The sequence below is a fragment of the Haliotis asinina genome, chromosome 1 (assembly GCF_037392515.1).
Source record: "Haliotis asinina isolate JCU_RB_2024 chromosome 1, JCU_Hal_asi_v2, whole genome shotgun sequence".
In the NCBI taxonomy this organism is placed as follows: Eukaryota; Metazoa; Mollusca; class Gastropoda; order Lepetellida; family Haliotidae; genus Haliotis; species Haliotis asinina.
Window position 1 is genome coordinate 70,945,212 of NC_090280.1, and position 14,457 is coordinate 70,959,668.

Below are 14,457 nucleotides of genomic sequence, written 5' to 3' on the forward strand. Positions count from 1 at the left end.
ACGTACAGAGGGTTACGAGCCTGTATATCTTGACGAAACATGGGTAAATGCTTCCCATACCACAGGGACACATTGGTTTGCAAGCTCCTCTTCAGAGTCCTGTGCCAGAAAATTACCATTTATCAAGGGAGAGCAACTGATTGTGCTCCATTCTGGTTGCAAGAGTCAGGGATTCCTACCTGGCTGGTCACTAGTCTTCAAGGCAAAATGTAAAGACAACCGAGACTATCATACCGAAATGAACGGGATGGTTTTCTTAGAATGGGTATAAAATCAACTGGTACCAGCACTGCCCCCCAAAAGTCTGATTGTCATGGATAACGCTCCATATCATGGCGTACCTAATACAAAGGCCCCAACATCTAACAGCAAGAAGGGGGGCATGATAGAATGGTTGCAAAACAAAGGAATATCATATCCAGAAAAAGCAACCAGACCTGTTCTGTATGACATCATAAAGTAAAACCACACCTGTCTTTAAAGTTGATGAGTACCTTACAGAACATGGTCATTCAGTTTTGCGATTGCCACCCTATCATTGCTATTTAAACCCAATAGAACTCATTTGGGGATCATGAAATCGGATGTTGGCAGGCAAAATGTAACATTCAAACTTCAGGATGTACAGACGATTGTTCAACAGTCAATAGACACCATCACGAAGGGAACATGGCAAAAGTGTGTTGAGAAAGTTGAGAATGAAATGGAAAGACATTATTGGGAACAAAGTGGACTGGACCATGCCACCATCAAACCAGTCGTCATCAGGGTAGACTCTGATGACAGCGACACCAATTCGGACAACAGCGTCTTCTGACAGTGGCAACACTGACTCTGATTTAGCATCTCAAGTGGTAACCAGATAACGGCTTTTAAGATGACCCCATGTTCACAACACATGCTTGCTGATTACCTGGCTGTTCTACCAGCAAGTGTGCCCCCCTCGTTCAAAAATAGTGGAAGGTGACAAGAAAATGATGGTCGTTTGTTAAACAACTTTTTTATTTGGGTGTCCCAAATTATGAGCCACATCATCAGAGTTGGTCTGTCAATTTCATGTGGCTGTGCAAAATTTGGTTTTGTTGTAATTATTATCCCCTTGGCATGAAATGTGGGGGGATATAGTCGACGCCTCGTCCATCCATGTGTACGTCCGTAATCATTTTGTTTCCGGAGCATAACTTAGACACCGTTCAATATTTTTCTGCAAAACTTGGTAGATATATCAATCAGAACCTGAAGTGGTGCCTTTTGCTATGTACAGGATCTTGTGATATATTATTTTCTCAGTTTTCATGGAAACATTTCGGACTTAGTCTCAAAATGGAGAGATGGGCTTCGTTCCCAGAGCACAACTCGAAAACCATTTCATATCTTTCAACAGATCTTGGCAGATATATGAGACAGATCTTGAAATTGTGACTTTGCTGAATACAGATATATGGCATTTGTAATTTTCATGAATTCCATGGAAACAATTCAAACTTAGTCTAAAAAGACAATGAGTAACTGTGAGATGATTTGTCCTTTCAAACATATTGGGGCCGGGGGATATGTCATCTTCTAATGACTCTTGTTAGATTTTGTGTTAGTGAGCAATTCATCGGTCTCAAATGGAATCAAATGGACTGTAGTTGGGGGTACAGCAACATGCAGTAAACTTGGACAAAGTACTGTGACTGCGTCCCAGTCCACCCAGCTGTGTATTGGGTGCCTCATTAGGATGAGAGAGGCACAATAAACTCCCCAGGGTGTTGAGATTGATAATATGATGTGACACTGTGACGGACATCCAATGATCAAGGGAAATGAATACCATGAAATAAATGAATCACCTAGTGCAAGCAATATTTGCATGGATATGTGCACTGTATAAATATCTGATAATAATAAATAAATAGTAATAATGATAATAAGACATGATGGTATGGCTCGCTGCTTTTACTATCGTCTCTACCATGCCTGTGGCTTTGACCCCGAGGTCCATCCATGGTACAACCCTGAACATGTCCAGGGCGTCCTGGGAAAATGATGCTTTTAAACTTCTCTGGAATAGGCCAGTATACAGCCTGAGACAAATTCCAGCCAACAAACCTGATCTTGTCCTTTTTGATAAAACCAATGAAATTATTTATATCACTGAATTTTCTGTCCCTCCTGACAGCAACATGATTGGCAAGATTCAGGAGAAGCATGATAAACATGCGGACCTCGCCTTTGAAATGTCTCGCTGACTTCCCAAGTACACTGTCGTCAGGCTCCCCATAGTTCTCAGTGCCCTTGGTTTGGTACCTCCTGATCTCTTGGCGCAGATAAGGAGAGTGCCCGGGTTCTCCAATGGAAGCACAATCTGGGTAATGCTGAAGGCTGCAGTGTTGGGGAGCCTTCATATTCTCCGGAAAGTTCTTGGTGGGTTCGACTAGGCAGTGTTTCCTGGGAGAAGTCCCATTTGCTGTATAGGCTGCATGTAGAGTGGGCGAGGGCCGTGAGCTGATGATGAGCCTTACCGGCCTGACTGTGCCAGGATCACCCAAACCCTCTCTACTGCATATCTATCCTAATCTGTTAAACATAATAATAATGTACACTGTGACAGAGTTAGTGATAATGTCATTTCCTTATCATGAAATAATGTCCCTGGCTTTAAAACGCTCTTCAAAGCAGAGTTAACATAAACCATGACCGCAATGTGTAAAATGTCAGTTATTTTTGTTCAGCATGGTATTAAATTGGGGACATGTAAGTACATGGTAGGGTTCTACACGGGTTTTTTTCTTTGATATTGTAATATTTGACCATCATCTTGCCTTTTAACTTTGAGTATACTGAAAGCTGAACCCCAAAACTGAAGTTAACGGTAATGTGTGGTTGACAGTGAGACTTTCTATAATTGTTGTCATGTTATGTTTTGGTATCTCTTATATGAGCTGAATTGAATCAAATCTTACTGGCTTCTGACCACCCAACCTCTGCCCCCACCCTGACATTGGCACCTGTCAGTCATCTCCGTACATAGGTGTATGCTCAGATCATCATGTGACAATCTGTACCTGTCATTTTCTTTTTTGTGGCTACACCGTGTGGACGTGTGTTTTTTCTCTGACAGGCTTGGGTATTTTTCTAAGCAGATCTAATCACAGTGTCTCAAAGAAACAGAAACATTGCAGCAAATGTAATAGCAACTTCTCTGCAGTAGACCTGCATGCTATGTGTGTTGTTTGCAGCGTTGCGAATGGTCGCATCGATCTACTTACTGTGTTGGTCTTGGTGATGATGCCTTTTCAGGGTATCGTTGAGTTGTTAGTCAATGTTTGGCAGACAGAGATCATCGGAGATTAGATGAGGGTCCGTCGTCATCGTAACAACCCAGGATGGAACGTCGGAAAGAAGTGGGTGTATGATGATCTTCTCAATCTCCAAGTCAAGATTTTAGGGAGGATAGATTCCGTACTGACCTTTTTCGTCTGCCTTGGTCAGGTAGATCTTTCTTTAATGGAGTGATTCAAGAAGTGGCCGCTAGAGTTGGACAGGATGCTCACTTACAGGTTTTGGTTTAGTAGCGGAAATACCAATGCTTACAGTTGGAATACTATGGTATGTTCCACCCAACCCAGACCTGCGTTCAGGTTCTACGCCTTCCTTTCAATGACGAGGTAACAAGGGAGGCTCCGGACGTTAGCATCAGTCCTTCATTGCTTCAGATTCAATCATCAGCTCCCTCTCTTTGTTTCTCCATTTCCTGATACATTGGCTTTGTCAAGATGTAACAATTCCGTGGGAGGATCTCAACGTTTATGCGTTTCCGTCAGTGGCCCTTCTTCCACGCATACTGCGATTGACACAGAGGATGGCATTGCTTTTGATCACACCCTTATGGCCAGCCAAACCCAATCCAGTTGTACTTCCTGATTGGCAAGATTTACTGATGCCTCCGCATTCCAAACAACTACATTGGTCTCCGCTCACACTCCATTTTCACGTCTGGCGCATCTTCATCGGTTATTGACAGCTATAGGATTTTCTAAGTGTGTGGTTGCTACCATTACTATGGCACATCACAGATCCACTAGGTCACTATATGGTGATCAGTGGAAGAATTTTTAAACATACTGTAGGGTGAAGTGTATTACATCTCCAACCACGGCTTCACCCCAGATGGTAGCAGAATACCTTCAGCATCTTAGTACCTCCAAAAAGCTTACGGGTTCTATGATATTGACTTACTTGGCCACCACAGTTATTGTGTCGACTTCATGCGTGAAGATATCCACTGTCCTTGAGCTCCAGTCTCTACTGAGGTCTTATTAGCCAGCCGACCTGTCCCGGAAATTCTGACCTCCGGCTTGTGATCTTTCCATCATCCTTGCTCAATCTCTGGAAGAGAAAGATTTTGAGATATCACTTTCAAGACCTTTTTTATTTTAGTCCTTACAGCTGCACATATTTCTGAGTTGACGTTTCTTGGGTACATTTTGAAAAGTCTACACATGCAAAGGTTTTTTTTGATTTGCAGTGGGATTTTCTTGCCCCAAATCAACTACCTGGTCAACCAGACCATACTTTTATGATTCCACCGCTGTCTATGATCTTGGGTCCAGACGATACAGAAGATCTATCTTTGTGTCTGGTTCGTGCACTGAGGATTTACCTAGCAGCTTCTAAGGACCGCCACAGGTCTTGATAGTCTGGTGTTGATGGTGAACTTACAGCCACTATATCCTGACTGCAGTGCCCATTGGGAATGAAACAAGTGTTTACTTGAAAGTTTACCATACTTTGCCAAACAAGGAAATCTCCATACTTTATAATGCTTGTCATTGGCATAGTTCATGCAGTTTAAATTCAATTTGTAGCAAATGATATAAATATCGTTCACATGGTTTATCTTGTGAAATATGTTCACCTGTGATCGTGAGAGTATTCTGATCAGCTTTGATTGGAGTGCTGGGTGAACTTATGTTACAGCCAAAGCAGGGTTAACAAATTCACCCTACACAATTAACTGTTAATCTCTTTTAATCCCCCCCAGCATGTTGGGTAAGTGGGAATGAGCCCTTTGCACACATATGCAATGACAAGGTTTGTCCAGTTTGAATCAGGAAGCCGACTCGTGAAAACACAGCAAGTGAGCAAGGAGTATCGCTGTGGTTGAAGTTGGAGAACACATGATGTTTCTTGTGATTATCTTGGGTCTGCGGTAATAAGACTACACTGGTCCCATACTTGGTTCCAGTTTTTCAAATCAAGTTTTCAAGAAAATGTAGCATTAGGAATACTAATTTCATTGATAAAATATGCTCAGCTTTTAAACTGAAATGATACAATCCATGTCTATTGGAAGATAGAAAGAAATATGTTGATTGTGATATACAGTCCCTGTCACAGACAAAACTGTTTTATTGATACCTATGTGTCTGCCTGCCTGTATGCTTATGACAAAATGCATTACACAACTTCAATCATTGACCACATGCAATTTGAACTTACACCTATCAGGCCATACATCATAAACAAAATACATTGATTTATGGCTCGTACACCCGAGTTCTGAGTCACCTGATTCACATTACGAGGGGGCGTCAATAAGTTTTGAGCCTTGCATAGAAAAACACAAAATATTGGTATGAACCACATTTATTTTTCATCATAGTCCCCTTGTGAGTCAAGACACTTGTTCCATCTTTTCTGCCAGTCACTGATGCCATCTCTGTAGAAGGCACCATTTTGGTCCTCAAACCAAGCCTCAGTAGCAGCAATAAGCTCATTATCATCCTGAAATCTATGACTACACAAGTGTGTCTTGAGATTTAGGAACAGATGGTAATCACTTGGTGCCAGGTCTGGAGAGTAGGGGGCGTGCGGCAAGATTTCGTACCTGCATTCCTGGACAGCAGTGGCTGCAACGCGAGAGGTGTGTAGTGGAGCATTGTCTTGATGTAGAAGAATACCACGTCTTATCTTGCCCCGGCGCTTCTCCTTGATTGACTGTAGCAATTGCCTCAACAAGTTAGCGTAATATTCTCCATTCATTGTTCTTCCTTTTGGTAAGTAATCTATGTGGATGATGCCTTTGCTATCCCAGAGAACTGTCACCATTACCTTCTGCACTGATCTGGAGGCTTTGAACTTTTTGGTCCTGGGAGAAGTGACATGTTTCCATTCCATGAATTCTTGTTTGCTCTCAGGATCATAGTGGTGGATCCAGGTTTCATCACAGGTTACTAGCCTAAAGTGACAATCTTTTGGATTCTTGTTGTATCTGGTTAGCATGGAGTTGGTTATGATGACCCTTCTTGCTTCATTTCATCTGTAAGCATTCTTGGCACTCATCTTGCGCACACCTTAGACATGACGAGATGTTCATGAAGAATTGTCTCGATGGATCCTTGTAAAATGCCTGTGGTCTCCTCTAACTCATGGAGTGTGATTCGACGATTTTCCACTCTGTCAATGTTTTCCTGACTAGTCCTTGTTGTTGGGCAAGCTGGACGGGGGTCATCTTTAAGACTCTCTACCTTGCTTAAATTCATTGACCCATCGTTTGATGGTAGCAGATTAAGGGGAAGACTTCCCATAAACTGCTGAAAGCCTTTCTTCAGTGTTCTTCGCCAAGTTTCCTTCAAGAACTAAAAACTTAATTACTGCTCTATACTCAATTTTATTCATTTTCACTGCCGTGAGGGGGGTCTCTTTCTGTCAATGTGAGCTGTTCAATTACTTCTGAGAGTAGGATACCAAAACTTATATATCACATCAGCTACACCCCAAGGTTCAATGTCGTACCATAGGCTGTGAAACGTGGGTGTGATAAATGCTCAAAGCTCAAAACTTACTGACATCCCCTCGTATGTAATTACACAGACAGACAAGTGTGATACTTGTGCACCACATGTGATTTTGTCTGTGGGCTGCAAACAAACTGCATCCATTTTTTCTCAGATGACTGGCTCCTGAACGAACATTTCCAGCCATATGGTCGTTCACCACACTAAATCAGTATTTGTTGATGGGATCAAATGCAAGTATCATTCTTGCCTGACAATGGTATATGAATCCATACCAAAACATCGCATTATGTACAGTAAAAGAAGTTGTTATTCATAAAGAATCTTACTTTCTTTTTACTCACAATACTTCTAAAATGCCAATCAAACAGATCATCTCCATATACACAAAATGAACCAGCTGATGAAAGACTGTTACACTTGAGTGCACACCCACCCGCGCTGACTGGGTTCAGTCTCCTGGCTGCTTTGTTTCGAGGAAAGTAAACTCAGGGACCAAATTTTGCACTCATGATTTTTTTACCATACTCTTATAATGTTATTTGTTTGTTCACAATCAGTCTATATTATATTTCATAAATAGGTGATAATTCTGCTTTAATTATGTTTGTTTTCTTTGATTGTGTTTGACAAATTGTGTTAGTACATCAAAAGTAGGTCCTAGTGACCTACTATCAGTTTTGACTCACATGTTTTCTGAATGGTGTATGGTTCACACGTACACTAGATGGAAATGAAAAATCTACCAACAGGCACAAACACAAACAAAAAAGCCTGCCACCTTGTCCTACATGGGGAATGGCCTTGAGCCAGTTAGCATGACTGACCAGGTCCTCCGGCTTTCATCTCCCAGCCTTCTTGTGATCAGCTCGCCACAACTCCCACTGGAGCTAACAGCAGTGGGATTTCTGTCTACCCATCATGTTCTGACTGGTTCAGCCAGGGGCCCTACGGACTATATTGATACAGACAGGCATCCAGTTGTGCCTCTGGTATCATATTTATTGGACTCAGAGAGTGCTTCCATTTATTCGTTTTCCCAGCCGTACTTTGTAATGATGGAGGGTTTATTCATGGTTTAGCCTATGGATACTTCATCTGAGGATTTTACCCTGGTTTGGTCATTCAGGCAAAATGTTAAACTGATTCATGGATTATACCCAAGCACAGTCCCACCATAATCAGACAAACCAGAAGGGGAATTACCAACTTCAGGCTGCCGGCCTTCGGAAAGGATGTAAAGATTGTCTCTCCTTCACTGCACTGCAATCTATGTTAGAATCTTACAATTCTAACCTGGCCAAGGCATCCTCTCTCAACGATTTTCCTAAAGTGTCTCAGATCAGTTTATATCATCCATGATAGACTTATTCTTGCTAATGCGCCACAGATGGATAAGGACTTTGCTCTGGACCAGGATTTTAAAGCTTATTTCAGCTGTCAATTTAAAGATCTCAAGGAGATAAATGCTGCTACCCATGCATCCATAGACATTTCATATCATACAGGTTGGTTTGCGACGGGAGTAGAAACCATGCTGCCACCACTGTTCCAGGATTATTAAGTCAGTAAAAAGGACACATTAGTATCCATGTCTGCAGATAAAGTGGCTATGCTGTATTCCTTTTTTTGGATGTTGTTTATCAGTTGGTGGTGGATGCTATGCAAAACCAGCTTGGTACACTGGGAAGACTGACAGTCATGGCAAGAGCACATAGATTGAATTCTGTCAGAAGCCTACTGTCAGTTGCCAACGGATTTACTTTTTCAACAGCCCCTGGAGTCAGAGTATCTGTTCCATGGACAATGTAGCAACGCTTTAGTGGCTAAGGATGCAGTTATGTCATGGAACTTTAATCAGAGACTAGCTACTGCCTTACTTTCCCAGAACAGGAGCAGGTCACAGTTCAGAATTAAGGGGCTTTCATCAGGTAATTCTATCCAGTCATCTACTTACAGCCATCAAGAACCACTTCAACGTTATGCCTTTGAATGAGCCGTTGATGCTAAGAAGTGTTTTTAGTCTTCAACATCAGCATTCTGGAGATTCCCATCCATTTGAAGCAGAGGCAGAGACTCAAGGTCAGAGAGTCAAGATTTTGCAACCCAGTTTACTCAGCCTTGCAATTTGGAAATGTCTCTCAACTTGGAAACAGATTTCTATTTCATGCAGCCAGTGTCTCATTCTCGCGGAGTATGTGGACAACTGGAAACAGATCATGCCAAACAGATGGATTTGGTCAGTATTAGAGTAGGGATTTCTCTTATCATGGGACAACCTACTTCCAGTACCTCACTAGTTGGTAGGAAGACGATATTTTCTACTAGGAGCGAGCAATAGTAGAAATCCACCCCAGTGGACCGGTCTTGCAGTTTCTATTCCTTGTTCTGCAGAATGGGCGAAAGGAGGATGATGATAGATCTACAAATGTTCAACTTATTTAAAGAACAAGATGGAATCAAGATGGAATCACTGGCCAACTTGAGAACACTTACACAACAGGACTTGAAGGACGCTTATCTCCACATAACAGTTCATCCTCATTCACAGAAATACCTTTGATCTGTGGTGAACATCTGGAGGCCAGTGATGCCTTTCAGTTCAATTGGATGGACAGGGTACTGTGGACGTTTCCCACCAATACCGCTGATTCCCAGAGTCCTGTTGCATCCTGCTGCAACCAGCTTCTTCTGCTCCTTGCATGGCTTTGGAATTCCGGCATCAGTTGCAGACACACTGATTGGCTTCACTGAGGGATTCGACAAATGTTCAGTATGAGGACAGATGGGCCTGTTATGGGTTTTGGTGTGTCAGGGATTCCTGATCTCTTTTCTAAAGATTTAGTTTCTGTTTTGCAATTCTTCGCGGCTATTTGGAGACAACCGAGTACGTTCATTCGTCAGTACTTGACAGACACTCCAACGAGCATGCTTGGTTCAGTCAATCAGCTCCCTCCAGTGGGCAGGGTTTCACCTCTCTAGCCGATTGAGATTTCGAGGCTTTTGAGAAGGAGCCATTATCTACTGATTTAACTGGCAACGGGTGTATAAAACCTTTCTACCAATCCCATTGGTGCCGGCTTCTATGGTGATTGGCTCTATATACTTTGCATTCCTCCCATTATGCTCTACAGCCTTGAAAACATTTGCTTGAGTTATACTGCCAAGGTTTTTTGCTGGGATTTATTGCCAAAGTCCCTTATTTTTGCTTTGATTGTTTACTTGAGGGAGAGGGAATTATCTGAGCAGTTTAAATTAGCGAAGGTTCACAATCTAAAACATCTTACAACTGTCCTAGGGATTTAACATGGGCATTTATATGCTTATATGTACCCCAAGGAGGACTATATTCAGAGAATAAGAAACCACTACAGGATAGTTCTAATATAGTGCAAGAGGGACAGATGCTGCTTGACTTGCAAGGACTTGACCTGGTCTGTTAGCAAACTGAAGTGGGTGTAATATGTGTCAAACTCATCAAGGAATAGTTTCTTATGCTACCTTCAAAGAAGGATTGAATGATTGTAAACATGAATTTCAAAACTTGTTTTAAGAACTAGACACAGCTGTTTCAGCACCAGATACAGTTTCAGATCCATTGACTGTATGAATAGAGAGTTGGTTAAAAGGACTAGTTAGGCAATGCTTCACACTTATTAGTTATTTCCAAATTATGAAATAATTAAGATTATTTATTAAATATAGATATTTAGAAATAAAAAACAAGGTTTGTAAAAGGAACTAGCCTGACTTGGCCAGAACCTTCCCCTTTTGCTGTGAAAAACAAGGGTTGGGGAGGAAGTAGCCTGCAAAACATCCTTTATATTTTGTAGTGATCTCATTATTTTAATAATGGGTGCCTTGGTTCCTTTTCTTTTCGGCATTGGATGGAGTTGCAATCAGGTTACAAGGTTTGCATGCACATTGCATATGTATTTTTTGAGCATATTGATAGTTATATTTCATCTAGAGCCATAATACACATTGTTAGATAGTAGGTAACACAATTTGCAGACTGCATTTGTTAATCTAAGCATCACAAGGGATTCACAGAGATGAATATTCACAGTGAGTTCACAATTAAAACTCATTCACATTCATTTTGCACTTCAGGAGGCAATCCAACTAGATGGTGATGTATTGTTTGGGCTTTTAAAGAAGACATCTCCTGCTGTTTATAAACATCTTGTGAGTATAAACCTTTGGAACTGATTTGGACGAAAATATTTTCTGCAAGTATCCAAACCCATATAGGTAAATGTAGTAGGTATGTTCCTATATTTACATCTCACTCCTCAAAAGTTCATGCAAGCCTTCTTTTCTCTCACTTTTGAAGGTACTGTGTATAAAACCAAACCAAAGGTTTACTGAAAGAGTGAGCTAGTTGGCAACTTTCCAGCTATATGTAGACAACACTGTGTTCAGTTTCAGCCTTTGTTTGATACATATGATCGTGAGGTACAGTAAAGAAATTATTACAAGTGTACTCGTGGAAAGGGTATCCAAAACACACCCTGTGGAGCATGTCCAGTGGCAAACCAATCATCACAATGCTATTTCAGTATTTAAGCTACATGGGTACAAAGAAGGTTTTTGCATACCTCAGGTGTGTCCTTCAAAGCAATTGGTCGGGAAGTGAATGACCACTATACAGTCAAACATCGCCTTCTGGAGGATATTTATATGAAACGAAACTTGCGTTCATTAATTGTACTCGCTTAACCAGACCTCTCGCTTCCGGATCCGGGTGCTGAATTTTCAAACCATTCCCATAGATTTCAATTGAAAAATGATCCAGTTATCCAGACAGAGAGATCTGTGCACAGGTGCTTGTGTATGTGTCATGTCAATACCGTTTACTATGGGATCTCATTCTTAATCTATCAGAAGGCATTTCATGTGAATGGATTAATTAGCCATCAAAACACTAGTGACGCATTTCACTCAGGTTGTTCATTAGGATTTGGCAGATGTGAGAACATCTCATTAGTAAAGAAAGCGTAGGATTACGGTAAACTACACTGTAACTGTACTGTATATAACAGTTATAAATCAACTCCTACTGTGTGTCATGATGCAAGTTCAAAGTAGCCTGGCACATGATGTAAGTCATGTGGTCCCATCCGGAAGTTAACTTTCTGCAGACAGCATAATTTTGACGTGATGTCATGTTTTCAGGGCATTTAAGAAATATGCATTTTTTTGTCATTGATTTACGTTTTTCATGAAAAGTACCACCAGAAGCTTCACACGCTACATGATTACGTCCAAGACAACCTTACAAATCGTAACCTGCTTTTCACCAATCCATGTATTATCGGTTCACTTATGTGTTATTACTACTATTAGTGTTACTACTGTTGACTGTTGATTTATTGATATACGTACATGAATTTTATTTTTCACTTTTTGCTTTCACTTAATTTTCATGGTTTGCTTGTTTGATCAAGTTAACCAGATGTCTCGCTATCTGGACGATTTTCGAGTGAAACCAAAACAACCAGATAAACGGATTTGGATTGTACTGTTGTTTGGTTAAAAAATACAGGGTAACGAATAAGGTGATCATGAACCTCCCTCTAACTTTATAGTTATATAATATTGAGTCAAATCATATGATTTATGTATTGTGCATATGCATTTTTAAAATGTTGAAGAAAACTGCCCTTGCAAAATTATAGTCTACTTCCTTTGAATTTATCTGATTCTGAATACTTATTATGAAAGTAACTGAATAAGTATTTGTTATGTTTTAACAACCAGGGACATTGTTTTATAGTGCAACCCAAATATTTGAGGTGCTGCAAAGCCATTTTGCACCTAGTGCAGGTACTGCAAAAAGACAATGAAATTGCACCTTAACTAAATTTGTTTCTATTCATCATCAAGGGTTGGATATGTACTGTGTGAATAATTTTTTAGGTTGAAGTATTAGAAATTTGAAATTGTTAAACCAAAATTAAAGTTATTAAAGTTATGGATTGTGTACATGTTTATGATTGTTTTTTCTATTTTATCTTTCAGAAAAAACAACGTGTTGAGCCTATAATGTATATGACTGAGTGGTTCATGTGTGTATTTACCCGAAACCTACCTTGGGCATGTGTCCTGCGGATATGGGACATGTTCCTGTGTGAAGGTTTGCAAACCCTGTTTTTACTTTCACTCACTCACTTTTTCGCTCACTCGCTCGCTCACTGACTCACTCACTGACTCACTCACTTACTCCCTCACATACTCCCTCACATCCACACTGACCCATCATAATACTTCAGGTAGTATATACGATAGTGGTTTTGGACCCAGTCCTTCCAAAGTGCCCAGTTTAAAGAATTGACCCCTTGGGAAGGACCTGATGCAAAATGCACTATTGTCTATACTACTGCGGGTGTGCGTGCAAAATTTGAGTAAAATCGGCTGAATAGTTTTCGAGTCACAGACTTGGAAAGGGGCATGGTGTGGGTCGGGAAAAAGAGAAAAACAGTCGGTGAGCTGTACAATTTTGTGTACCAAGACGGTGTCAGCTCAATCATTGAGAGGACCATGTTGCAAGTACAATCATCAAACACTCGCAACGGCCAACTTTTCAAGTAGTACAGGTTGGGTTTGCTGTCAACCAGGTCAATGTCATGCGTTTTCATGGACCATATTGGATTTGTGGCGCGTTTTCTGCCATCTCCCTCATATTCACCTAGCTGGTACAAGTACCTAACACTGACCCAGTCGGGTAATGGTTCCTCTTCCATTTTATCGCGACGTCGTGCCACTTCCAGTGACAATTCGAAGGATTTCATTCTGATGGCTTCGACAGGTCTCATGACCAGGAGTCTGGTGACTTTGTGGTTGATGGCATCCACCACTCGCATCAAGCATACGATCCATGTTTAGGTTTACGGGATCAATTAAATCCCGCAAGTACTTATGCAAGAAAGTGTATTTGGCTAGGGTGCGATTGAATCTCTCAATGATGGCTGGGTTCAATGAACTCGTCTCACTCTGATGTCGTGTTTAGCCAGCAGCTGTGACACGGCTTCCATGAACTCGCATCCCAGATCGACTTGCAACACGGTGGGTTTGGTCAATCAACTGTGTTTGTAGACGCGTTACGAGACTTTGATGACTTCTTTCGGCTTCTTTGTAGTGACTGGCAACATTCACAACAGTCAGGGCGTACTTGTAGGTTTTGTGTCGCAGCCTGTCGTGCGGGAAAAGCAGGAGGTCGGCGTGGTGAACTCATTTCGGCGTTGAAACGCTGAATTTTCTCCTCGGGAAGTGTCGAGGCACTGAGAGGTAGACTTGCCAGATGGCTTGCTTCTTGAGCCATGCTTTCTCTTCCAAGACTTCCACAGCTTCCATGGATGTATTCATGTATGAGCGCAAGTGAGGGCAAGAACAAGGCCTTAAAACAAGTACACGGACAAGTCGTGAACAACATGGGCAAACTGAACGAAATCGATGAGCCCATCACTCACAAGAAAACCAAACTCTAAAATGGTTGAAGACGACGACAACATGACACGTCACATTGAGGTATGGTTGCGTGACATGGAAGACTAAAGAACGAACCCAGTTGGAAGCAGCTTCTCTGAATCGTGAAGTGCTTTGACCCAAGATCAGCCACATGCCTAAGACCCTGGACCGAGTTCTAAACCAAGACACCATGTTAGCTGAC

General features: G+C 41.4%; 1 protein-coding gene across 1 annotated transcript in view; it reads left to right on the forward strand.

Annotated features, from left to right (window-relative positions):
- LOC137296492 (TBC1 domain family member 10B-like) overlaps positions 1 to 14,457 on the forward strand; it is a 74,859-nt gene that overhangs the window by 45,014 nt on the left and 15,388 nt on the right. The window contains exons 6-7 of the mRNA XM_067828284.1: positions 10,899 to 10,973; positions 12,810 to 12,924. Of these exons, the coding sequence (XP_067684385.1) occupies positions 10,899 to 10,973; positions 12,810 to 12,924 (190 nt within the window). The remainder of the gene's footprint in view (positions 1 to 10,898; positions 10,974 to 12,809; positions 12,925 to 14,457) is intronic.